At 35.6% G+C, this 26,446-nt stretch overlaps 2 protein-coding genes across 2 annotated transcripts; one reads left to right on the top strand and one right to left on the bottom strand.

Annotated features, from left to right (window-relative positions):
• Positions 1–353: 353 nt before the first annotated feature.
• Positions 354–11,268, top strand: LOC132051877 (protein CELLULOSE SYNTHASE INTERACTIVE 3-like). Its single transcript, XM_059443129.1, has 7 exons — positions 354–970; positions 1,589–1,690; positions 2,067–5,184; positions 6,053–8,591; positions 9,281–9,735; positions 10,340–10,456; positions 10,694–11,268. The coding sequence occupies exons 2-7, from the start codon at positions 1,626–1,628 to the stop codon at positions 10,856–10,858; spliced, it is 6,459 nt and encodes a 2,152-aa protein (XP_059299112.1). The 5' UTR covers positions 354–970; positions 1,589–1,625; the 3' UTR covers positions 10,859–11,268.
• A 388-nt stretch (positions 11,269–11,656) lies between these two features.
• Positions 11,657–16,868, bottom strand: LOC132051878 (replication factor C subunit 3). Its single transcript, XM_059443130.1, has 9 exons — positions 16,648–16,868; positions 15,874–16,090; positions 15,248–15,327; positions 15,002–15,161; positions 13,848–13,929; positions 12,747–12,876; positions 12,586–12,649; positions 12,443–12,511; positions 11,657–11,987 (listed from the first exon to the last, which is right to left on the bottom strand). The coding sequence occupies exons 1-9, from the start codon at positions 16,802–16,804 to the stop codon at positions 11,888–11,890; spliced, it is 1,059 nt and encodes a 352-aa protein (XP_059299113.1). The 5' UTR covers positions 16,805–16,868; the 3' UTR covers positions 11,657–11,887.
• Positions 16,869–26,446: the final 9,578 nt, after the last annotated feature.

The raw sequence follows: 26,446 nt of genomic DNA, 5'->3' as shown, positions 1-26,446 counted from the left end.
GCCACATATCCTATAAACCACATATAAATTTAATTGTTACCGTTTTAAGGGAAAACAAATTTCTTTGGCAAAATCGAAGACAATTATGTATGAGAAAAGTTAATACAGCCATATTCTGGTTACAAGTACAATACGTATAATCGAACGTATTTGAGTATAATATTTATGAAGTTATAACCTCAGTAAGTTTGTCTAGTGAAAGGCTTTTGGTTATTTACCAGACAAACATGTGTGTTCAGTTGTATTATTAATTTCCTGAAAATTATGAAGTACGTACATATATTTCTCATTGCCAATATTGTAAGTGAAAAATAGGAGGAAAAGGAAGGCGTAAATAAATCACCGCATGAAAAATGAAAGAGACATGGACAGAGAAGAAAAGGCAGAATTCAGAGTCTCTCTCTCTCCTATTTTCTCTCTTTCTCTCTCTACATCTTCGTGTATCACTCCATTGTTCATCTTCTTCTTCAACTCTACAATTCCCCAAGGTACTTTTTTTTGTTTCATTTTTTAATATTTCATGTCTTAGAGGAGAATTCATTAAATACAATACATATCTTTTCCATTTCATTTTCAAGAGAATGATCATTGCTACATTGTAGATTCTGCCATATTGTCATTTTTTTTTTCAATTTATTTAATGACCAAATTATATGCATTTAAACGTTAACGTGTCTGAGTTGTTGAATATTCATATATTCTTTACCTGCATGTGCATGAATTGCTTTGATCGTTTCTGTTTGTTTTTTGGGTGATGCAGATTTTCTAGGTAAAGCCTTCTTGTACCATTGGTTCGAATTTTATACAACGCGATACATATATGTAAAAAGATATATACTATACATATATTTTGTGCATATATATGCACTTCTTAAATAAAGGGGAAATCCCGGTTCTTTCCTGGTTTCTAACCCTGGAGAGCAACAGAGGAGCTGAATTTTGCAGCATTACAACAAATTTTGGAGGCAAGGTAAATATGCAAAATTCTTTCTTATATTTTTTTTTCCTTTTGCCATGCATTGTTAAACATTTTATGCAATGGCAATTAGTGGTGGTCCGGTGGAGCTAGCATTTTACGGGATTCAAATATAAAAAAGTATACGTACAAAGAAGTCGAGGGGATTCAACATCTAATATATATACATAAATATTAACTTTGACATTGTATATACATTGTAATTTTTCAGTGTTGAACCCCTCCGAGCTCCATCCTGATGGCAATTTAGTGGTGTCCTTTAGTAGATTTCTTGATTCGTATGTCAGTCAAATGGTTTTTTTGCTGATTAACTGGACTATGTGGCAAACGCGGATATTTCTGTATGCAGCAATAAAAATGAAATTTTAAGGCTAAAATGTTGGGTAAGCATGATTCTGAAACTTGTTTGAGTTTCTTTTTATTATTCTTCCACTCACCTTTCTTCCTTTTCCCTCTTTCTCTTGCTTTTCTGCTTTCTGTTTATGATGAACTTTGGAGAAAATGCATCCACACTTTTCAATTCTTTCTTGAATTTCACTTGTTATGGTTTGTGCATATAGTAACCAAGCTAAACATATCGCTTCGTTAACACAAGATAGTTACGCTCTGTAGGAAGCCACAAAAGTGTCAAAGTGGAGGCTTGTTGCCAATGTCAGACCTATCTTCCCTTGAATTAAGGGACAAGGCAGTGTCATCCTCTTCTCAGAAGAGCAGGTTTCTTCCTCTCTTTACTGTGTGTTCTAGCTGAATTTATGTACTATTTGTGGTTGTTATAGATTTGTTAAAAGAAATTTCTATATTCTATAGTACTTTTGCTTAATAGATAGAACACATTAGTATCTCGCAGCTGTTCTTTCTAAATCCATCTTTTGTTCCCTTGTGCTTAGAGACACCTAATGTAGAGAAACTTTGGTATGTATAGGAGCCAAAATATTATGACCCCTCAGTTAATTTCTGAAAGAAAATTTTGATTCCACATTGCTTGGTTTTATTTATCCTTTTCCATGAATTTATGAGGCATGATATGATTTATCTAGATAACCTACTAAAAAAATTATCCAGAAAATTCAAATGTGTTATTTGCTTGCAGGGAATCCAATGAAACTGCAGAAATGGATGATCCGGAAAAGACACTGCCGCAGGTTGCTCAACTTATTGATCAGCTGCATCTGAATCAATCATCTGCACACGAAAAGGAACTTACCACAGCACGTCTTCTAGGCATTGCTAAAGCAAGGAAAGAAGCACGGCGTCTTATTGGTTCACATGGCCAAGCAATGCCACTGTTCATATCAATTCTCAGAAATGGAACTCTTTTTGCAAAAGTCAATGTAGCTTCAACCTTAACTGTATTGTGCAGAGATGAAGATATACGGTTGAAGGTGCTTCTAGGTGGATGTATTCCTCCTCTACTTTCACTGTTGAAGTCAGATTCACCTGAAGCAAGGAAAGCAGCTGCCGAAGCAATTTTTAAGGTGTCACCTAGGGGGGTTTCAGATGATCATTTTGGCATGAAAATATTCATTACGGAAGGTGTCGTACCAACTTTGTGGGAGCAGCTGAATCCAAAACAGAAGCCGGACAAAGCAGTGGAAGGATTTGTTGTTGGGGCTTTGAGAAATCTCTGCGGTGATAAAGATGGACATTGGAGGACAACACTAGAGGGTGGTGGAGTCGACATTATTGTTAAACTTCTTTCTTCTAGTAGTGCTTCCACTCAATCAAATGCAGCTTCTCTATTGGCCCGTATGATGTTGGCGTTCAGTGATAGCATCCCAAAAGTAATTGATTCTGGAGGAATCAAAGCTCTCTTTAGCCTCTTAGCTCAGCAAGATGATGTTTCTGTACGTGCCAGTGCAGCTGAGGCTTTAGAGGTTCTGACTTCAAAATCAACCAAAGCAAAGAAAGCTGTTGTTGACTCACAGGGAGTCACAGCACTGATAGGAGCTGTCATTGCTCCTTGTAAAGAAAAAAATCAAAGTGAGGAAGGAGAGAAACTTCAGCAGCTTGTATTTGCTCCTTCTAAAGAAAGAAAGCAAGGTGAGATCGGAGAAAAACTTCAGCAGCATGCAATACAAGCTTTAGCCAATATATGTGGCGGAATGTCTCCTCTGTTACTATATCTGAGTGAGCTTGCGCAGTCCCCAAGGTTAGCTGCTCCGGTGGCTGATATAATCGGAGCTCTTGCTTATGCTCTTATGGTCTTTGAGCACAATGCAGAAGAAGAACAATTTGATGCGACAAAAATTGAGAATATTCTTGCAATGCTCCTAAAGCCACGGGATAATAAGTTGGTTCAGGAGCGTCTTCTTGAGGCTATGGCAAGCCTTTATGGCAATGCTTATCTGTCAAAACGGGTCCAACAATCAGAATCTAAGAAGGCTCTTACTGGGCTCACAACAATGGCAAGTGGTGATGCACTAGAGTATTTAATACTATCCCTATTACGTTTATGCTGTGATGGAATGACTGTTTGGGAAGCAATTGGAAAGAGGGAAGGAATTCAGTTACTGATATCACTGCTGGGTTTATCCAGTGAAAAGCATCAAGAGTATGCTGTTGAAATGCTTGCAATCCTAACTAACCAAATCAACGAGAGCAAGTGGGCAATCACTGCTGCTGGTGGGATCCCACCACTGGTCCAGTTACTAGAAATGGGGTCTCAAAAGGCTAGGGAAAATGCAGCACTTATTATTCATAACCTTTGCTGTCATAGTGAAGACATTCGTGCCTGTGCTGAAAGTGCTGGAGCTATACAGGCGTTATTATCGCTCCTCAAAAATGGTGAATCAAAGGGGCAAGAAGCGTCAGCTAGGGCTTTAACAAAGCTAATCACAGCATCTGATCCAGCTACCACTAATCAATTGTTAGTGTTGCTCCTGGGAGATTTACCAAGCTCAAAGGCCCATGTAACTGAGGTGTTAGGTCATGTGCTTACCTTGGCATCTCACAGTGACCTTGTGAATAAAGGTGCTGCAGCTAACCAAGGGCTAATGTCGATAGTACATGTTCTTAATTCCTCAAATGCACAGACTCAAGTATGTGCTGCCTCTGTCCTGGCAGATGTATTTAGCACTCGACATGATATTTGTGATAGTCTCGCTACAGATGAAGTGGTTAATCCTTGCATGAAGCTTTTGGGTAGCAATTCTCCAGCTGTTGCAACACAATCAGCTCGAGTCTTGCGTGCTTTATCCCGTGCATCAAAAGAAAAATCTACAAATAAGATGCCTTATATTGGTGAAGGGCATGTAAAGCCTTTGATCAAGCTGGCCAAAACAGCACCCATTGATTCTGCAGCTACTGCAATGGCTGCTCTAGCCAATCTGTTGTCTGATCCAGAGATAGCTGCGGAAGCGCTGCAGGAAGACGTTGTTTCAGCTTTGACAAGAGTTTTAGGAGAAGGGTCGTCAGAAGGTAGGAGAAACGCATCACGTGCCCTTCGTAAGCTATTGAGGCATTTTCCCGTTGAAGATGTATTCAATGGAAGTGCTCAACGTCGATTTGCTGTTCTAGCTATGGTGGAATCATTAAATGTGATGAATGTTGATGGTACTGATACTGCAGATGCTTTAGACGTTATTGCACTTTTGACTAGGACAAAACAAGGCACAGATTCCACTTACCGTTCATGCCTTGCTGAAGTTCCATCTAGTTTAGAGCCTCTTGTACATTGCCTTTCTGAGGGATCTTCCCTTGTCCAAGATAAGGCAATAGAAATTCTATCAAGGCTTTGCGGAGATCAACCAGTTTTTCTGGGTAACCTGTTATTATCAAAATCAAGGTCTATCGGTGCATTGGCTGATAGAATAATTAATTCTTGCACTCTAGAAGTAAGAGTTGGTGGAACCGCATTGATCATTTGTGCTGCCAAGGAGCATAAACCTCAGTCAATGGATGGACTTGATGCATCTGGTTACTTGAAACCTCTTATATATGCATTAGTTGACATGATGAAGCCAAACTGCACTAGTTCTTCCCTACAAATTGAAGTCAGAACCCCTAGAGGCTTCACAGAAAGAACTCCATTTGGAGAAGGAAATGAGTTTGAAGCTCCTGATCCAGCAATAGTTTTGGGGGGTACAGTTGCGCTTTGGTTGCTCTCAATAATTTCATCATTTCATGTCAAGAACACATCCACTGTAGTGGAAGCTGGGGGACTTGAGGCCCTTTCCGACAAGCTTGCAAGGCATGGTTCCAACCCACAGGTAGATTTTATATCATCCTAGGTGTTCTTGATGTTTGCTTTTCGACTTTTTTGGCCCATTTGTGTTGTGCTGATATCTCTTCATAAGGAGAACTCGAGTTGGTTTTCCACTTGAAGCAAAATAGGTTGTTACATTGGTGTCAGTCATTTTTGTCCTTCCAATTTACGAACTTTAGGCCTGTTTGTTCTTCTGTAAGTTGGCTTTTGATAACAGACTGGCTGCCTCTCTGTAGTCAGCGCAATAAAACTTGTTCAAACAAGTCAATAATCCATTTATTTCACTGCTAGAATTTCTGTTTACTCCTAGATTCCATTTAATGAAATACCTTACTTCATCAAAAAAAAATCCAGCGATTTCACTATTTCTAGTCGGCCTCCATATCATTCATATAATAAATGTACATGGAGGAAGTAGTAGTGGCTATATTTTCGCTGAGTTCCTGTTTTTAGAATCAATAATAAGAGCGAGAATATCTGAAGTGCATATTTCTTCTTCTTTCTATTAGGTTCTCTGTCCTTTTTCTTTTCTTATATTACATTTGAGGACCGTTTAGTCAATATACTTATGGTGTATGCTAGCTTTAACAACACCATTGGAGTTGGTAAAATGGAAAGACTTTCCCAGCACCTTTTAATGTTTAAGTTACCCTCTCTTTTGATACACAAATATATCACTGAAAGTTCAGTTAATAAAATGAATAAAAGATGGACAAGGACATTTATTTTCAGTGTCAACTTTATTCAATTTAATCATTTGGATGTAATGTTGGTTCTCATGATTTGATTAAAGTTCACATTTGGTCATTTAACTCAAAAAAAAAAAAAGTTTATATTTGGTCATTGTGCTGAAGAGATATTTGTCATGGCAGGCAGAAGATGCAGAGGGCTCGTGGATCAGTGCACTGCTATTAGCTATTTTATTCCAGAATACAAACATTGTATCCTCTCCAACAATCATGCGCATTATACCTTCGCTTGCACTTCTTCTGAAATCAGATGAAATGATTGTCCGACTTTTTGCTGCTCACGCAATAGCCAGTCTTGTCTGTCATCAGAAAAAGGGAATAAATCTTACTGTTGTAAATTCAGGTGCAATCACTGGTCTGATAAGCTTGATTGGTCACATTGAAATAGATATGCCAAATCTTGTTTCTCTATCCGAAGAATTCTCATTAGTAAGATACCCAGATCAGGTTTCTCTGGAAGTCCTCTTTGAAATTGAAGAAGTGAGAGTTGGTTCCGCTGCACGCAGAACTATCCCTTTATTGGTGGATCTGTTAAAACCACTTCCAGATAGAGCAGGTGCCCCCCCATTAGCTGTTCGTCTTTTGACTCAAATTGCAGATGGCAATGATGAAAACAAATCAATTATGGCTGAAGCTGGCGCACTGGATGCTCTAGCAAAGTACCTATCTTTGAGCCCTCAAGACTTGACCGAGGCAACTATTTCTGAACTACTGAGAATTATATTTAGCAATTCTGATCTTATTCAACATCAAGCTGCAGTTAGTTGCTCTGTTCAACTGATTGCTGTCCTTCGTTTGGGGTCAAGGAGTGCAAGGCTGAGTGCTGCTAGTGCTTTAAAAGAACTCTTTGATAATGAGAAGATTAGAAATTCTGAAGCATCAGTTCAAGCAGTTCAACCTTTGGCGGACATGCTTGATGCTACATCAGAAAGTGAACAATATGTTGCCCTTAGTTCCTTGGTCAAGTTGACTTCAGGGAATGATTCAAAAGCAGCAGTGATGGCTGATTTAGATAGGAATCCTCTTGAGAGTTTATACAAAATTCTGTCTTCATCTTCTCCGATGGAACTGAAAAGTGATGCTGCTGAATTATGCTTTGTACTTTTTGGTGATCCAAATATCAGAATATTGCCCATTGCTTCTGAATGCTTAGATCCCCTTGTACTGCTTATGCAATCAGATGTGGAAAGAGCCGTGGAATCAGCTGTTTGTGCTTTCGAGAGGTTGTTAGATGATGAGCATCCGGTGGATCTTGCATCAGCAAATGAGCTTGTTGGTATTCTGGTTCATCTGATTTCTGGATCAAACCATCGGCTCATTGAAGCGAGTATTTTTGCACTTATTAAGCTGGGCAAAGACCGAACTCCACGCAAGTTGGATATGGTGAAAGCAGGAATATTAGAAAATTGTCTTGAGCTACTCCCTACTGCATCCAGTTCCTTGTGCTCCACAATTGCAGAACTCTTCCGTGTCTTGACAAATAGTAGTGCTATTTCAAAAAGTCCATCTGCTGCAAAAATCGTAGAACCTCTTTTTACGGTTTTGCAGCGGTCAGATTTTGGATTGTGGGGACAGCACAGTGCGTTGCAAACTCTTCTAAATATTCTAGAGAAGCCACAATGTCTTGCAACTCTAAAACTTACTCCTAGCCAGGTCATTGAGCCTCTGATTTCCTTCCTTGAATCCCCAGCTCAAGCTATCCAGCAGCTTGGCACCGAACTGCTATCCCATCTCCTTGCACAAGAGCATTTTAAGCAAGATATAACATCAAAAAATGCAGTAGTGCCCCTAGTGCAGCTAGCAGGCATTGGTATCTTGAATTTGCAACAGACAGCAATTAGTGCTTTAGAAAGTATCTCATTAAAATGGCCAAAGGAAGTTGCTGATGCCGGTGGCATTTTTGAGCTTTCAAAGGTTATCGTTCAAGATGATCCCCTACCTCCTGATACATTATGGGAGTCAGCAGCTATGATTCTCTGCAATGTCATACAATCTAACGCTGATTATTACCTCAAGGTTCCCCTGGTGGTTCTTGTAAAGATGCTGTATTCAACGGTGGAGAGTACTGTTACTCTTGCACTTAATGCTCTGATAGATCTTGAAAAGACTGATCTATCTAATGGTGAACTGATGGCTGAAGCTGGTGCTGTAGATGCTCTTCTAGATCTGCTAAGATCTCACCAGTATGAAGAAGCATCAGCAGGACTGATTGAAGCTCTATTCAACAACGTCCGAATACGAGAATTGAAGGTATCTAAGTATGCAATAGCACCTCTGGCACAATATTTACTAGATCCACAGACTACATCGCAGTCCCCAAGGCTTCTTGCTGCTCTTGCACTTGGTGATCTCTCCCAGCATGAAGGACTTGCTAGAGCAACCGATTCTGTATCTGCCTGTCGAGCACTGATAAGTTTGCTTGAAGATCACCCAACGGAAGAGATGACAATGGTGGCCATTTGTGCATTGCAAAATTTTGTCATGCACAGCCGAACCAACAGGAGAGCTGTCGCAGAAGCAGATGGAATATTACTAGTTCAAGAACTACTTCTGTCCCCTAATTCAGAAATTGTAGTCCAGGCAGCTCTGCTCATAAGGTTTTTGTTCTCAAATCATACGCTTAAGGACTATGCATCAAATGAACTTATCAGATCTTTGACAGGTACGTTGCTCATTAAATAAAATGTTCGTTCCTTCTTTTGAGTCAGTGATTCTTTGAAAAATGTCAAACTAGATGCCACCAGTTGTGTCAAATATATTAACATGAATAGAGTTGCACTGAAAACCAATTGTTACCTACTTGAAAAGAACATCATATGCGACTGCTTGAGACCTAGAAATAGACTATAGACCTAATTCTGGTTTCCAATATTTTTCCCAGGGATGTTAGACTTTTTAATCTTTTGACTGAAGTGTTCCTTACAAGTTAAAGTTGCATTCAAGCCCTTAAAGAAACCCAAAGCTTCTCAGAATCACTTAAGAAGCTAGATAAATTGGTCATAATAAGTTGGCTTTCCAAGATCAAGGGCCATCATGAAATTGTTGGAGAGAGAAACTAACAATGACTCACTCTGCTTAACCCTTTCTACTACTCCAGGTAACAGCAGAAGCTCCAAACGGAAAAGCTAAGGAGAACAGGGAAAAATAAACTAGTATATGAAGACAACTAGATGTATGATGTTTCCTAGACACTGTATTTGTTCCCATGCTATACTTCAAACATCTAAAATTTCAACTGAAGCAGTAAAACGTTCTGATTCATGAATTTCACATCAATTTCCAAGTTTAATTGTCCAGATAATTCAAGCTACAAAAGTCTGCCTAAAACATTTCTACTACGTTGTCATGCAGCTGCGCTAGAGAAGGAATTTTGTGCCACAGAAACTGCTAATGAAGAGATCTTGAAGAGCATTTACATTATATTTTCCAATTTTCCCAAGCTCCAACTTTCTGAAGCTGGGACCCTTTGTATCCCTTATCTGGTGACAGCACTGAAATCTGGCAGCGAGGCTGCTCAGGATTCAGTGTTGACCACATTGTGCTTACTCCAACAATCCTGGTCAACCATGCCAATTGACGTCTCAAAATCTCAAGCAATGGTTGCAGCTGAAGCCATTCCAATCCTACAAATGCTGATAAAAACTTCCCCACCAGGTTTCCATGAACGAGCAGACAGCCTGCTGCATTGCTTACCAGGTTGTTTGACCGTCACCATTAAGCGTGCAAACAATCTAAGACATGTCATGGGAGGGACAAATCCTTTTTGTCGATTGACTATCGCCAATGGTCCGGCACGACAAACTAAGGTAATGAGTCAGCATTAAAATGTTGATGAAATGAAAGACTCTCATTATCATCAATATTTTACTTTGTTATGGCCGAGTTTCACATCCGAACTACTCCCACTGGTTATATTTACAATTGTCACTTTCGGTTAAAATAGTTGTTCCAATATACTTGTCGTTTTAGAAAACAAAGAAAGACCCAATTAACTTTTACTACTCTAGAAGTGTTCTAGAAATAAGTACTGTATTACATTTCTTAGGAAACTCCAGAAATTATATGTAATTTGATCCAATTACTGAGATACTAATTTGTGTTGCGTGATGCACCAAAAACGCATACATCACCGATTTTTCTAATCCGATTTATACTAGCATTCTGGTTTATAGAAATTATATGTAATTTGATCCAGTTACTGAGATACTAATTTGTGTTGCGTGATGCACCAAAAACGCATACATCACCGATTTTTCTAATCCGATTTATACTAGCATTACGGTTTATAGAAATTATATGTAATTTGATCCAGTTACTGAGATACTAATTTGTGTTGCGTGATGCACCAAAAACGCATACATCACCGATTTTTCTAATCCGATTTATACTAACATTCTGGTTTATTATCAGGTCGTTAGTCGCAGTACATCCCCAGAATGGAATGAAGGATTCACATGGGCTTTTGACGTTCCACCGAAGGGACAAAAGTTGCAGATCTCGTGCAAAGGCAAAACTACTTTTGGAAAGGTAACTAGTTCCATTTTCGTAGTGTCTGATGCTAAATTTAGAATATCCAATTCAACTCCAACTACAATGTGCAATAAGTTTACTGATTGACCTGCTACTAATAGTAAAAATATATACATTATATATACAAAAGGCAGGGATAAATACTCTTATATAAATGCTGCAGCTCTTGGTAGGATAAGAAGAGTGTAGTCAATCTTTAACATAATTTTGATACATACATTGCTATGTTTTCAGTCTACGCTTGGGAGTGTAACGATCCAAATTGATAAAGTGGTAAATGAAGGCATACAGACTGATACTTACAGCCTCAGTCATGAACGCAACAAGGATGGCTCATCCCAGACTCTAGAGGTTGAGATGACCTGGTCCAATAGGACGTCCAATGAAAGTGTTAAGTGAACCAAGACTGGTATAATGCAACTTGATTCCCCATTTACGGTGCTGGACCTGGCAACCAGTCAACAGAGCATTAAGAAAAGTTATACGATCCCCTAACGAGCAACAATTTGTTCACGTCCCAGGCTAATGCAACAGCACATCAACATCTGCTGAAGGCTCAGTTTTGTAGTATTGAAAGCATTAATGCCTCTGGTGCAAAAAACTTCCAGATAGTTGTGAGGGCCAAAGAAGTCCAGGGAGAAGAAGTCCCCATGCTAGAATGATAGTCTTGTCTATTTAAGCACCACACTGTACAGATTCTTCTGTAGCTCTTAGAAGTATATAAATATAAATAGAGATCTCCTTGACAAGAATGTCCCATCCATGGCTTTGCAAATCTGTCCCGATAGCCATTCATCAGTGTACATCCCAGCACCGAATTTACCAATGCAAACCATGGCTTTGCAAATCTGTCCCGATAGCCATTCATCAGTGTACATCCCAGCACCGAATTTATCAATGCAAACCAACTGCAAGTGCAAATGTTGGTCCTACAGCTTGAGGGCTGAATCTCCAAAATGGCTTGCAGGTTTCATTGTTTTTCCTTTTCCCTTATAAATCTTTTAAGCAACATTATATTCCGTCACCATTAATACACGCCCACAGCCAATATGAAATATGGTCATTTTCCATGTAGGATTAGCGACAAACTGGAATATGGACATTTCCCCATGTAAAGTTAGCAGGACTCGACCAAAGCACAAAATATCCAGGCAGCATAGCACGAAATGCTTGAATGTACAATTTAAATGGACCAAAAAAAAAAAAACTCAAAACAGAGCAAAGCTTGTAAATGAAAATGTAGCTACAATGTGCAACAACAGCAAAGCACTTGGAACATTTGTGCACTTTACATTTGGGAGAGCTTTTCTACAATACTACCTCAAGAAGCTTTAAAACCTACATTCCCAAAATTTGGCACAGCGCAGAATCTTAAAACATCGCAAAGTTTTCAGGTGGTGGGGCAAGCCACCGGGTTGTCCGACATGATTACTTTGCAGCTGAAACAAGTGCGGCTCTTGCTCGTGTAAAAGCAGCAATCAGTGATCCAAGCTGCAACTTGTCATTGCAACCAAAAGTTAACCTATACCTGCGAGCCAGAAAATGCATAACTTACACAACATACTTTAGGAAAAACCTAGGGACTGTAATTCAATTAAATTTTGTTTTTGGCAATTAAATTTTGTTTTTGGCAAGCTAAAATATAAAACCATTGATGACCATCTTTTATAACGCGAATAGTTCTTTCTAAAACGAAAGTAGTATTTCATTCTGTGGGGGTTGGGACAGAGGTTCGATGCACCGTTCAGAAGCCAGAGAATCCATAATTTGAGATCAGCTGGTTAAGGAAATATCTGATTTCATCTTATTTAGTGTAATAATCTAATTACAAGTTCAGTACATAATATTGGTAAATGTTTTAGCAAGTAAATGAGAAAATTGACCATAAGCCGGCCTTCGATTCTGTGGCATCAAACCAGAAATGCTAGTCTAGCACAAGGCAACGGCAATAAATAATCAAAAAGAAAAACATGGGACACATACTCAATATCAGCCATCTCATTGATCAGCTGAACTCGAACATCTGCTGGCATCTTAATCTTGAAGACAAACCTGATATTTAGATGAACAGAGGTGAGTTATACCAACTAACTTTGACACAAAGAGCCAAAAATATGTGCACTTACATGGTTACTTCTCTCACGATATCCACCAGAGCTAACCCTTTTATTGTCTTGATGTCTGATATTCCTATGGACAATTATGTACAAAAAAAAGTTAGTGTAAATGGACTACAAGAGCAGATAGATAAAATGGAACAAAGTACAGGTAGGACTCATTGAAATACGTTTGCAACTGATAGCAAAGGGTTCATTCAGAAGCCAGTAAGAGATCTGCTCAATGTCCTTCGGCAATGGATTTCCAGTGCACAGATAGACAGCTTCTTCCGTAATCAGCTGAGAAGCCATGTGTGTTGACTGCATAAAGCTGAAAGTTAATGACAGTGAATCCAAAAAAGAATGGTCTACCTGCCTGAAGATAAACAAAATAAACAGTTGCTTAAAAAATTTTGTGCATGGGGTTAATAGCGCAATAAGCACCTTATAGTTTTCCAACAATGGTCTCCCTTTTTTCTTCGTCAGTAAAACAAACCCTTCCACCAATGTTTATAATGGTAGATTAATGCCAAGCAAGAACTAGACAGAAAAGAATGATTCAAAAAAAAAAAAAAAAAAATAGACCGTATGATCATTAGTTCAACAATGTAGCTGCAGTTAATCTAAATACCGGTGGTTTCATGCATGCCTGAAACTATATCCTGACAATTAACAGAGAGTAATGCCCTCCTCCCTGAAACCCACTGATAAAAAAATATATATAAAAAACGATACCATTTATTAAAAGGACCTTGAACAAGCAAAGCGGCCCCAACCACCCCAAACACAACAATTAGCTCACTGCATGTGTCACATCTAGACTCTATCATGGCCTAACAAGTCATCCAAAACTAGCCTCAGGCACAACATAAAAAGCTAGTTCTCAAGGAAAAATGCTCAAGTAATGGGTCTAAGTAACAATAGAATTTCACTTTTTCCATAAATGAGTTACTTTAGGCCCTTGGACTTTAGAGTTCACAAAACCAATTGTGAGCTTGATGAATTGCAGCGAATAAACCTCTCATTTATAACTGCAGCAATGAAGATTGCTAGCTCCTCAAACAACTTTTCCTTTTCTTTCTTTTAATAACTTGAGCCCCAGACAACTCCTTTTCTTTTTTTCTCTTTATGCGGTGGGAAGTGGGGTGTCAACCTAGAGAGAGAGCAAGATCTCTACCAGCACATTGCAAAAAGAAAGCAATTCAACTGATTCATGATGTGAAATCTCTGAACACAATAATTGAAATCTATATATAACCGAAATGAGGATAAATAGGATGAGGAGTTTGAACCTGCAAAATGTTTAAAGCTTTTCGCATGTCGCCGTTGCTCAATTGTACAAGTGCCTTTAAACCACCCTCGGGGACATCAAGCCTATAACAAAACATTGTGATGAACTAACAAAGAAAAAAAATTGCGTAGACTAAATAGAGCAGGAGTAACTATGACATTTTCAACAACTATTATACCATATCTGCTTTCTCTGGAAAGGAAGCTAAGAAAATAATCAAACATGGATAAGTATCCATAACTTTATTTGGTTTTCAAGGTGGTTTTGGGGACATACTTTTTTTGTCAATGTTCCGAGTAGAATATAGTTGTTTGTAATTCAATGAAATCATTGGGTAACACAGAATGTAGGTATGGTAAAATATCTCAAACAATCCATAGAGAAATAATAATAGTATAAATATATTTCAGAGTTATTCTCATAATCATTTCCCAAAACATTTTAAATCAGTATACTTGTACTTAGATAACTTTCTTCTCTAGTTAAGAGGATAGCACATGGGAATCTAGATTGGTCGTTATTAGATGCACAATTACCTGAAAACCAAAGGTCAATGTCATAAGGTAATATTTGACTTCTCAATGTCGTATGACAACAAAGAAGTGGTTACTTTTTCTGCTGCCTTCGAACATGTTGGATAGGACTGGGAAAAACTCTAAAACTAGTCATAAGCCTTCAAACAGGTACGACTAAAATTACATTTACCTGCTGGTATTTCAAGATACCTTGAACTTATGTGGCATTCCGACAGAAGTTTGCTTGTCTTCTCTATATCTTATTCACTAGATGTCTAGATCTATGTATTTTGCCAGTTGCATAGGCCCGACCACTATATTCAGTCAAATGATAGTCTGGTGAAAAGGTTTTAATCAAGCAACCAAGGGAAACACATGCACATCAATTGCTAGGGTTTAGTTAGTTCTTTTTCCTTATTAGTACTACATTTGTGCTCTATGAACTCCATTCATCCGATGGGCCTGTGGACCTAAGGAACATAAGAGGAATGGAGAAAGAAATTAAATGAATAGTTCCAATCACTACGACAGTCACCCACCACACTTTTGCATAACCAAGTTTTACCAAGGGACTGAGCAACCTGAAGTACGCGCAAAATAGTTTAGCAAAGGATAACTTCAAAGACAAAATGGAACTCACCGTTCAGCCTCGATAACATGTTTGAGCCGCTCAGAGACATGAACTGCATCGAGTGGAGCAAACCTAAATCGTGTACATCGTGATTGTAGGGCAGGAATAACCTTGTTGACATTGTTACATATCAAAGCAAACCTAGTGTTTCTTGTATATTTCTCAATCACTGCAGGGGAAATAATCCCATAACAATCAGCTTTGCAAGTATAGCACGGATATTAAGTCTAGCATGAGGAAGCGGTAATTTCTTGCCTCGACGCAGAGCAAACTGTGCATCTTTTGTCATCGCATCTGCTTCATCCAATAGTACTAACTTCACCGCTGACTTTGCACTAAATAACAACAAAATTAAGCTTCAATTTACTTCACTAAAAAGGCAAAATGACACCTTAACTCATCTGGCATATAGTCCCATTTCCCAGCTTTTATTCTCACAAAAATGCAAACACGAAACGAGGAATAATATAACACTACAAGTCTAAGTAGAGGACAAATTGGTAAAGCAATGTGCCTATACATGTATATTGGTATTGAGTTGAATGTCACATTGTTTTTTATAACTGTGGTGCCGGGGCTAGGTTGCGCGCACCTGGACTATTTCCACATGATACTTGCTACCTCCCACCAGTAACAAGTACCAAATAACTCTGTTTACCAAGGCTTAGACAAATGGAAATAAATCACCTAGTGTTTTTTGTCTATGCTGGGATTTGAACCTTAGACCTCACAGTTCTCCTCCCACTTCATTGACCATTAGGCCACACCCTTGGGTGCAAAATATAAGCTTAAATTAAACTTTACATTGTTCGCTTAAATACTTTATAGAAAAAAGTCCTGACCTATTTGAGCATAAAATAAGCGATTAAAGAAAAATTTACCCAAATGAGATGCTCTGAGTACTAGCAAAGTCCTGAATCTGCTGTCGCACCACATCAATCCCGCGATCATCAGACGCATTCAGCTCTAAAACCATATTGTTCATCTGAGTCCCATATAGCTTCCGAGCAAGAGCAAGAATTGTAGATGTCTTTCCAGTTCCAGGCGGTCCATAAAGCAGCAAATGCGGCAACCTATTACTACTCGCAAGCCTATCAACTTTTACCCAAAAAAACCGTCAATTATGAAAATCCTTAAGGTCAAAAATCAATAATAATATACATAATATAGGAACATACAGGTTTCAACTTGACAGTCTGGTCAAGTTATTGGTTTTCTTTTTTCTTTTTTTTCATTTGCATCAAAACTTTGTTTGAATTGTTTTTACAAAAAAAACAAAACATTTTCAATACAATTTAGAAATTTAAACTTACAAATTGCAACAAAGTTTCTACTTTCCCAGTAGTCTACTCGCAAGCCTATCAACTTTTGCCCAAAACAAACATCAATTATGAATCAGGAAATTTTCAAAAATACACATCAATTTGAAAATTATTACGCCACACGTAGCCCAATATACCTGGGGGGGAAAGCATTATAAATAATGTATCAACCTTGTATAAAAGGTGTTTTATACACAAAAAATGAGCTAAATCAGGTAACAAACTCAAAATATGGGCTACTTGGCGTAAATATTTTCTCCCAGTACACATAGAGCATAAATTTCCCTCGTTTTCGTTCGGACAATAATAATTCACAGAGATGAAGAAACGTACTGGTTTCAACAATATCACGATGAGCAGCCACGTCATCGAGGGATTGAGGACGAAATTTTTCGACCCAAGGAACAGATTTGGGTTCATTATTGGATGTTGAAAAGACTATGTTTTTACCCTTGTTTGGTTTATCGTCGATCTCCATTGTTTCCGCCATTTTCAGGTTTCTCTCTTCCTTAAACCCTAGGATTTATGAACATTTGGACTGTCGGGTCAAGTTATTGGCGCCAATTAATTTTTTCTTTTTCTTTTTCTTTTTTTCTCTCCCACGGCGCTAATAAGTTTTCTTTACAGACTTGTTTTTGCATTTAGAGTTCGGAAAAGGGCCCTGTAATATTGAAAAAGGGTTAAATATTACTCTCGTTATACTTTTGATCCAAATATACCCCTATCGTTATATTTTGGATTCAATATATCCTTCTTCCGTTAAGTTGTCCAAAGTGGACATGTATTCACAAGTGGCATTGGCATTTTAGTGAGGTGGACGCCACGTGGCATGCCACCTCACATCTGCTGCCGCCATTAACCCATTTAATACTCATCTGAGATGGATCGATATCAAAGTAGGCCCTTCTATGTGCGCCCACTTGATTAACGCCGGTTACACCCTCACTGTCTTCACCAGGACCCCATCCAAGGCCCATGGATTCATCTCCATGGGAGGTCACTGGGTTGACACCCCCAAAGGCCGTCACTTCTCAATCCAACATCGTTTTCTCTATCATTGGCTACCCTTCTGACGTTTGCCACGTCATCCTCGATTCAAATTCCGGCGTTTTTTCCGTTACGTCTAATATTATATGTATTAATAGTTGATGTATGCACACTTAAATGAATAGATTTGTGTTAGACTGTCAATTTGCAATTTTTTTGATTCATCACCAACATTAATTAGGTACAAATCTGCCTTAGCCTAGAGTTTCTTACTATTAAAGATTGGATCCATGTGTTTATTAAAGGCCGTCGTTGAAGAAACTATGTGCAGTTATCCTTTAGTTAGGTCCTCGTGTGGCATGCTTCCGTCAAGGCGGCGAGATCATCGATATGACTCCTTCTGAACTTTTACTAGCCGCTGAAATTCACTCCACCATCGGCTGCTCTGCCGTCGACATCGCCTCTGGCGTAGTGATAATGTGAGGGAGGAAGTAAAATGGTTGGGGGTGTGAAGTGGCATGCCACATGGCATCCACCTCACCAAAATGCCAATGTCACGTGTGAACACATGTTCACTTTGGACAACTTAAAAGAAGAGGGGCATATTTAAACCCAAAGTATAACAATAGGGGTATATTTGGACCCAAAGTATAACGATGGATATATTTGGTCCCTTTCCGATAGTACAGGGGTATATTTGGCCCTTTCCATTTAGAGTTTGAAAAAGTTGAGTTTGCATCCAAACTTTGCCCATACATATTTGTTTGAATTGTTTTTACAAACAAGAAAAAAGTAACTTTAACATTTTCAATACAATTTAAATTTTGTATTTAAAGTTTTAAACTTACGTTTATACTTTCCTAGTATTTTTTTTGGAAAAAGTCAAAAATATCCTTAACATTTGTGATTTGTCTCATATTTGCCTTTCGTTGACCTATCCGCTAATAAATGTCCCTAATTTTACTTTGTTTCAGATATATCTCTAAACATTAAAAAGGTTCAAATATGTGCCCGCACTAATATTGAAGGCTACGTAAAGGCATTTTTGGACCTTTTAAATTTCTTAAATGCATGCTTCAAATTATTGTATTCCTATTTTTTCAGAGAAAAAACAAAACTTCAAAGTGAAATGATAAAGAAAATGATCAAAGATTTTTATAAACTTAGTCATATCTCTCGTACTAAATTGATGAGGATCCATTAATTGATGATCTTCAATACTTATGTCAATTTGGTAAAATTCAATTGTAATGACCTCTCTGAACATTTGTTCTGTTGATTTGGTCAATAATATCTATGGCTAACTTCCCATTCAATTTTACAGTCAGCAATCGTAATAGTATCAAATTTGGGGTCGATTATATCATTGGAGTCATTTTGGTGTTCTTTGAATGTTGAAGTTTGATAAGAAGATATGAGAGGTAAAGATTATCCCACAGGATGTTCCAAAATTATAGATAGTAAAATTCTTGTTTATTTCAATTTGGTGAATGTTACAGTTTCTATAATTCTTCTCATTATTCTTTTCGGAAATAAATTCAAGGATCTTTAAACTTGATCTTGATTTGTATTTGAACTCAAGAAGTTGAAGCTTGATCTTGAATCTTCGTTTTGATCTTTTTAGGACTTGTGGAAAAATACTTGATTCTGTGAATGCTTGTAGCTCATAAAGCAATACTTGGTTCCACAGCTCTCTTTGTTTTTTATTTTGAATTATGAGGATCCCCCATTATAATTGTAGCGTGAAAAAGTTGTGATGAAGGCAAACTCTTCTCAGCCAATCATATTGAGATAACATGGGCATACTTGATTGGGCGAAACATGTCACTTTTATACATGATGCATTTTCATTAATCTTTGATTTGATTTGTCATGCTATGTCATTTTGACACGTGACATGATCCAATTTACTCTTTTATTTAGCATTCAATGAATGACTGATAAAGGATCCATTGATATTAATCTAATCCAATTAGAATGCTTGGTACTTTGTAGTTGTACATAAGCAAAGTATTGAAAAGAATACGACCCTAATCGAAATGCATATATTTGTCTCATACACCATGGGGATGGTGAGAAGAGATATATTTTACATCCCAGAGGGGCTATAATTGGAGATACCATTGTTTCTGTTACAAAAGTTCCTATAAAAATGGGAAATGCCCTACCTTTGAGTGCGGTTTGAACTATTGATTTACGTAATTGGAAATAAGCAATTAGGTTTATGACGAAACCTAGAAATGACTTGGTGTGCCATATTATCTAACACGAGACACCACTTTGGCCCTCAATGATACTATGACATCATAGGCTCAACAGAGTGACTCATCATTTGAAGCTCAACTCAATGGACTAATACACTTTAAATTCAAATTATTTTATGGATTTATATCTAATAAAATTCATATGCTTACAACAAGATTTATGTGAGCCGATCGATTCTTAAGTTTAATTTGTATAATTAGACGGCTAAAAACAAATTGTGTACTACGTACCTCGTAAGAACTAATGGGTCGTTTGGTTTGTGAACAGGTACATATACACAAAGGCAGATCTAAAATGTAATTTATAGACCTATGTGAATATTTATGGATTCATGTAAAGTCAAGAGCTATTGTATTAAAAAATTTATTAAATATTTATAAATATTAGATTACGAGTGTTGTATATTATTCTGATGTCGTCTAGAAATCATATAACTTCAAATTTTGGACTCGTGTCTAATTATAATATGAAAATATTATATAGAGATTAAATAATGATGAGAATATTCAGAGAATATACTTTTATCAGTAGATGTTTGATTCTTTGACTATAAGCAGATACACAAAATTTTACAACAAATAAACTTAATAAACTTTTATTACCAATTTTAACCATCTGTCTTAAGTTTTTATGGCAAAAGAGCTCTGGAGGAAGGCAGACATGTCATTTTGTTGTTATCGTGAGGCTATTAGTCCACATAGAACGTGAAATTAGAAAATAACATTATAAGTATGGTAGTGTTTTCAGAGGCGTTTTTGAAGCGAGTCCTGGGGCGGGGCGTACCAAAAATGCTTCGGGCTGCAAATGAAAGGCGTAGATCCATAGGGCGTACGTCCTAGAATTTGGGAATAAGTCCCGGGCGCAAAAGCGTAAGCCCCGAGCGTAAAGGCATACGCTCCGGGTGTTAAATTTTAGGCTTAAGTGACTAAAACGCCCCTGAGCTTGGCACGTTTTGCAACTTCAGTCCCCAAACTATTGATGGACTTCAAGACACCCGTAAACTCGGCTAAATGGGTTTTATTACACCCCTGAGCTCATGACCCTGAGTGGGTGTAGTCACTCGTGGGTCCAGCTGTAAAATAAGTCTTATGTGGTCTCCACGTGTAAAATATTAATGCCACATGGCATTTACATCCTATACGTCCTCCACATAGATAAATTGTTTTGAAAAAAATGTAAAACTGATTTTCTTTATATAAAAAATCTGGAACAATGAAATATTTATTTTAAATATGGAAAATTTGATTTAAAAAAAAAAAAACTGAAAAACTACGGTTTTAATTAAAATATCTGTAAAAAATGGATTTTTTTTTTTTAAAAAAAAGAACGAAAACTTGATATTTTTTTAAAAGTGTCCTAAAAAATCCGGATTTTCATGATTCTTTTAAGACACTTCTTTAAAAAAAGAATTGGAAAAACTAATTTTTTAAAAAAAATGTAGAAAACCCATTTTTTTAAAAAAAAATCCTGGAAAATTAGATTAGTTTTTAAATCTAAAAGAAATTATTAGTTTTCCACTTTATTCTTAAAAAAATCAGTATCCCAGATTTTAAAAAAGTCCAAGTTTTTAATCAAAAATTCAATTTTTTAGATTCTTTTTTAGAAAAATGGGATTATTTAGTTTTCCAGATTTTTAAAAAGTTCAGGTTTTTTAATTAAAAAAAAAAAAAAATTCCAGATTTTTTTTAAAAAAAATAACGGGTTTCTCAGTTTTCAAGATTTAAAAAGTTCCAGATTTTTTAATAAAAATTCCAGTCGCATTTATTTTTTAAAAATGGGTTTTCCACATTTTTATAAAAAATTAGTTTTTTCTGATTTTAAAAATTTATACTTTTTTATGAATTTTCCAAAATTGATTTTCTTTTTAAAAAAAAAAAAAACTGACGTGGCACCTCTCACGCGCCTATTGGCGTGTGACTACACTTCCTGTGCCACGTGGCAGCTCGGGGATGAATTAAAATCCATTTTGCCAAGTTTAGGGGTGTCTTGAAGTGCAGCAATAGTTTAGGGACTAAAGTTGCTATTCGTGCCAAGTTTGGGGGCGTTTTAGTTACTTAAGCCTAAATTTTATTTTTATTGTTTTAAAAGTATTTTTGCTATAGATTATGATTTTTATTATTAGTGTAATGATATTTATACTTTATGTTATCATGTTTTCATGTTGTAGTGATTTTTCTTAAAATATATAAATAAATAAAGCAACTCTCATAGAAAATAACACTGCCATAAATAGCTTTTTTTAGATGATTATGTCTAAAATTGATATGTTAGAAATTTCATAGCATTATGTTCCTGAAGCAACTTCATCCACTTTTTGTCATTGCCCCTACACTTTTTGTCCTTCTCCTTCTTTTAAATACATAAATAAAAGGTCAAACTCATCGATATATACCTGTGGTCGTCCGGTTCTTTTACTTGAACACCTCAACTAAACTTTGTGTTATTTATACACTTGAGGTAGGGTCTGACTGTGCTATTTTGACATTTTATTTACAAAGTGTGTGCAATACACTCGCTGCTGACATGGCAAATGACGAATAAAATGAGGACATGTGTCTTTTTTAATTAAAAAAATTATTTAAAAATATTTAATAACAAATAAAAGTAATACTCTAAAAAGGAAAAAGAAAAACTTGATTTACATCCAATCAGAAAAAGATACATTATTAACAAAAAGAAAAAGAAAAAAATGACACGTTGAAAATTCTGAAAGGAATAGTTGTTCTTGGTGTTCTTCACCATCTTTATGTTATTTTTGTTACAACCACGATTTTTAATCCAAATTTTCAAGAGAAACTCCTCCAAATTTGTATAACTTCAGCTAAAGATTTCCCACGAAGACCCAAAGACAATCCAACATTAATTTCTCAAAATTTTCATCAAATCAATTAACCCATTTTAAACCTTCAAGCTTTCTAAAGACTCCAGTAATGGCAAGTTTTTTTTTTTTTAATAATCTTTTTGGGAATTTTATTTTTCTTTTGTTTATTAAATAGATTTATCCAAAGAAAAATCATATTTCTTGTCCTGTAAATGCTTAGGGAGAGAGAGGGTGGTGGCGGACTTGACTTTTTCTGGTGAACAAAATAGCAATGATGGAAGGTTTGTTAATGGTGGCAGGTTTGTTAAATAGAGAAGAAAGTAGGAAAAAAAAAAGAAGAAGAAGGAAATAAAAAGAATTAAAAAAAAAACTGTTTTTTTTTTTTGGGCTCTTCACGCATAAGTTTGGTGTGCAAATCACGCAAGTTGCCAAGTTAGCGAAAAGTGTCTAAATGGCACAGTCAAACCCTACCTCAGGTGTCTAAATGAAACAAAGTTTAGTTGAGGTGTTCAATTGAAAGAATCAAACTACCACAAGTGTCTATCAATGGGTTTGGCCTAAATAAAAGTCAGTGTAAATATTAGTTGAGGGTGGGAATGACTAATAGATTTGGAATTTGATGATGAGTAAATGAAGATTTCATTTTAAAGATTATACAGGCTATTATCATTTTTTGTGTTGTTACCTTTCTGAAATAATAATTATAATATTTTTTTTATATTATTGGTGATTTATTTGACTATATTCGCAAAATTTTAATGAAAATTTACATTTGCTATTTTTCAGTAATAAAATTATAAAATTAAAGATACATGAGAAATACGCCCCCGTAGATTCATGGGACTTATATTCCGTGTCTCAGAGCTTACGCCGTGCCCCATGCTGCGTAAAACATCTCACTTCGCCTCGCGCCCCCGCCTCTTAAAACATTGGTACCTCGAGCTTACTTATACTGAAATAAATTTTCTAATCAAATATGAAATAAAATAATCTCAATTTTCTTCCCGAAATTATTATCCTTTTATCCTTATAACGGAACAAATTCTATTCTAATTTGACCATAGATTTTGAAGTTGAAACTTGAAGTCGTGCATGAACATGGATTTTACTTGGAAAAAATTTGAAGTTTTGTGAGCAGAAGTAAAATTTCTCCCAACCAGTTTTTAGAACTTGAAAATATTTTGATGATAAATTTCGTGACCAAACAAATACTTGAAGATAAATTTTTAAAATCTGATTCCAAAATATATGACCAAAAGCTAGCTTATCATCAACATCAGTGTTAACCCACCAAATACTTCCTTTAGCGTTTTCTTCCACATTATTGAGGGTCCTACTAGTTACTACTATATAGAAGCATGGGTCTGAACCCATGCTTCGTCGTCCGTTAAGCACTAAAAAAAAAAAAAAAAAGTATGGTCCCCATATTAAACACCAATTAATATTAAAAAAAAAAAAAAACACCAACCATTATTAAAAAAAAAAAAAAAGTAAAAAAAGTGAAACCCACCATCTCCAAACTCATGAGAAAAAAAAGTGGACCCCATATTAACAAAATCAAGCAATATAAAAAAAAAAGTGAATCCCATATTAAAAATACAAACAATGTCAAAAAAAAAAAAAGTGCAGACTTTGTATTCGTAGCAAACACTAATATAATAAAGTTTTAGATACGGAGCACAAACTACAATGTTATATTAATCGTGTTTTGAACATAGTATATATATATATATATATATATATATATATATATATATATATTATATGCATAAAAATAGTGTAAACTAATAATGTCCAAAAGGGTGGGCCCCATACTAAACAACACCAAGCAATATAAAAAATAAAAATAAAAAAAAAAAGAAACTATATAAAGCATGGGTTTAGACCCATGCTTCGTCGTCCGTTGTCCCTTAAAAAAAAAAAAGGGGGTGGGCCCCATACTAAATAACACCAAGCAATAAAAAAAAAGGAAGAGAAAAAAGTAGAACTCACCATCTCCAAACTCATGGGAAAAAATAAAGTGGACCCCATATTAACAAAATCAAGCAATATCAAAAAAAAAAAAATGAACCCCATATTAAAAAAAAAATATAATGTTAAAAAAAAAGTGCAGACTTTGTATTCGTAGCAAACACTAATATAATAAAGTTTTAGATTCGGAGCATAAACTACAATGTTATATTAATCGTGTTTTGAACATAGTATATGTAAATATATTATATGCCTAAAAATAGCGCAAACTAATAATGTCCAAAAAAAAAGTGCACCCCATAAAGGGTGGATCCCATACTAAACAACATCAAGCAATAAAAAAAAAAAAGTGAAACCCACCATCTCCGAACTCACGGTAAAAAAAAAGTGGACCCATATTAACAAAATCAAACAATATTAAAAAAAAAAAAAAGTGAACCCCATATTAAAAAAAAAAAATAATGTAAAAAAAAAAGTGCAGACTTTGTATTCGTAGTAAACACTAATATAATAAAGTTTTAGATACGGAGTATAAACTACAATGTTATATTAATCGTGTTTTGAACATAGTATATATATATATATATATATATATATATGCATAAAAATAGTGCAAATTAATAATGGCAAAAAAAAAAAAAATGCATCCCATATTAACAAATCAAACAATATTCATGTAATTTTCAAAGTATCTCATTAAGTCAATAATGATGAATTCATTGCCACGTGCGTATCAATCCATTAGTGGAAGCAAATGAAATTGCTTTTCTTCAAAAGGTTAAGTAGTCAAACTATACAATTTTCTTTCTTTTTTTATATTAGCCTGAGATCTAATTTAGATATTAAACTGTTGTATTTGCTATTCCGCCATGTCATTTATTTGTTATGTTTACTAAAATAAATATACTTAAAATATTTAAATTTTAAAATAAGATAGAATTTAATTACTTTTTTATTTTTGTTCTTACTCTAATAAATGTGAAAAGAGATTAATGTCGTAAAAAAAATATATCAAATGAAGATCAAATAATGAATAAGGTAAATTAGTCAAATTATAATTCTAATCGACGTTTTCTTAAAAAACCATACAAAAGACAACATGACAAGTAAAATGAGCTAAACCGAGAATATTTACCAAAAATTAAAAAATAGTATTTATTCGTTTAAATAGAAAATCAATTTCTACTTTGTTTCGTTTTAAACATGTAAAATTAATTTAATAATTTGAATTAGAATTATCCAAATCAAAATTTGATAAAAAATAATAAGTATTTTACACCTTTAAATTAATCGAATTAAAATTGAAAGTATCAACTGATGCTTAAATATTGCTATTGTTTTATCTCAAAAAGAGGAAAATAGTTTCCTTTTAAACAAGTCTTCTCTTTTAAAAAATATTAATAAATTTGCAGATTTTGTATTCGTAGCAAACATTAATATAATAAAGTTTTAGATAGGGAGCACAAACTACAATGTTATATTAATCGTGTTTTGAACATAATATATATATATATATATATATATATATATACACTATTCAAAGACAATCTAAAGTGTTGGGCCCGTGCGCAGCATTGGCATAGGCCGTCTAGTAATTAAGATAAGAGGAAATCCAGAAAAAGAATGAAATTTGAGCATGTACTAATCAAACCTTACTAAGGTGCCGTTTGGCCATAAAAATTATTCATTTTTTTCCGATTTTTTTTTTTTCATTTTTGAGCGTTTGGCCATAAATATTCTGAATACAACTTGAAGTTGTATTTGAATATCAAAAACTCAAAAAACTTATTTTTTAATTTTTTTTTACTTTTTTTACTTTTTTCCAACTACATTTCACTAAAAACTATAATTTCAAGTATTATGGCTAAATACAACTCCAACTTCAAAAATTCCAAAAAAAGTGATTTTTTTGGTATTCAAACGCCTACTAAGATGAAAATGATACGACAAACTGACAAAGACAAGAAAAGAATCCCTCCCCCTTAATTTTGAACTAAACGGTCCAGACTCTCCAGGTCAGATAGAAGGATATTTCCGTCATTTGACTCACCCCACACGAGGACCCAAAAAATTCGAAGACCCGCTTAA

This window comes from Lycium ferocissimum, chromosome 4, assembly GCF_029784015.1.
Source record: "Lycium ferocissimum isolate CSIRO_LF1 chromosome 4, AGI_CSIRO_Lferr_CH_V1, whole genome shotgun sequence".
In the NCBI taxonomy this organism is placed as follows: Eukaryota; Viridiplantae; Streptophyta; class Magnoliopsida; order Solanales; family Solanaceae; genus Lycium; species Lycium ferocissimum.
This window is presented reverse-complemented; position numbering and strand designations above follow the sequence as displayed.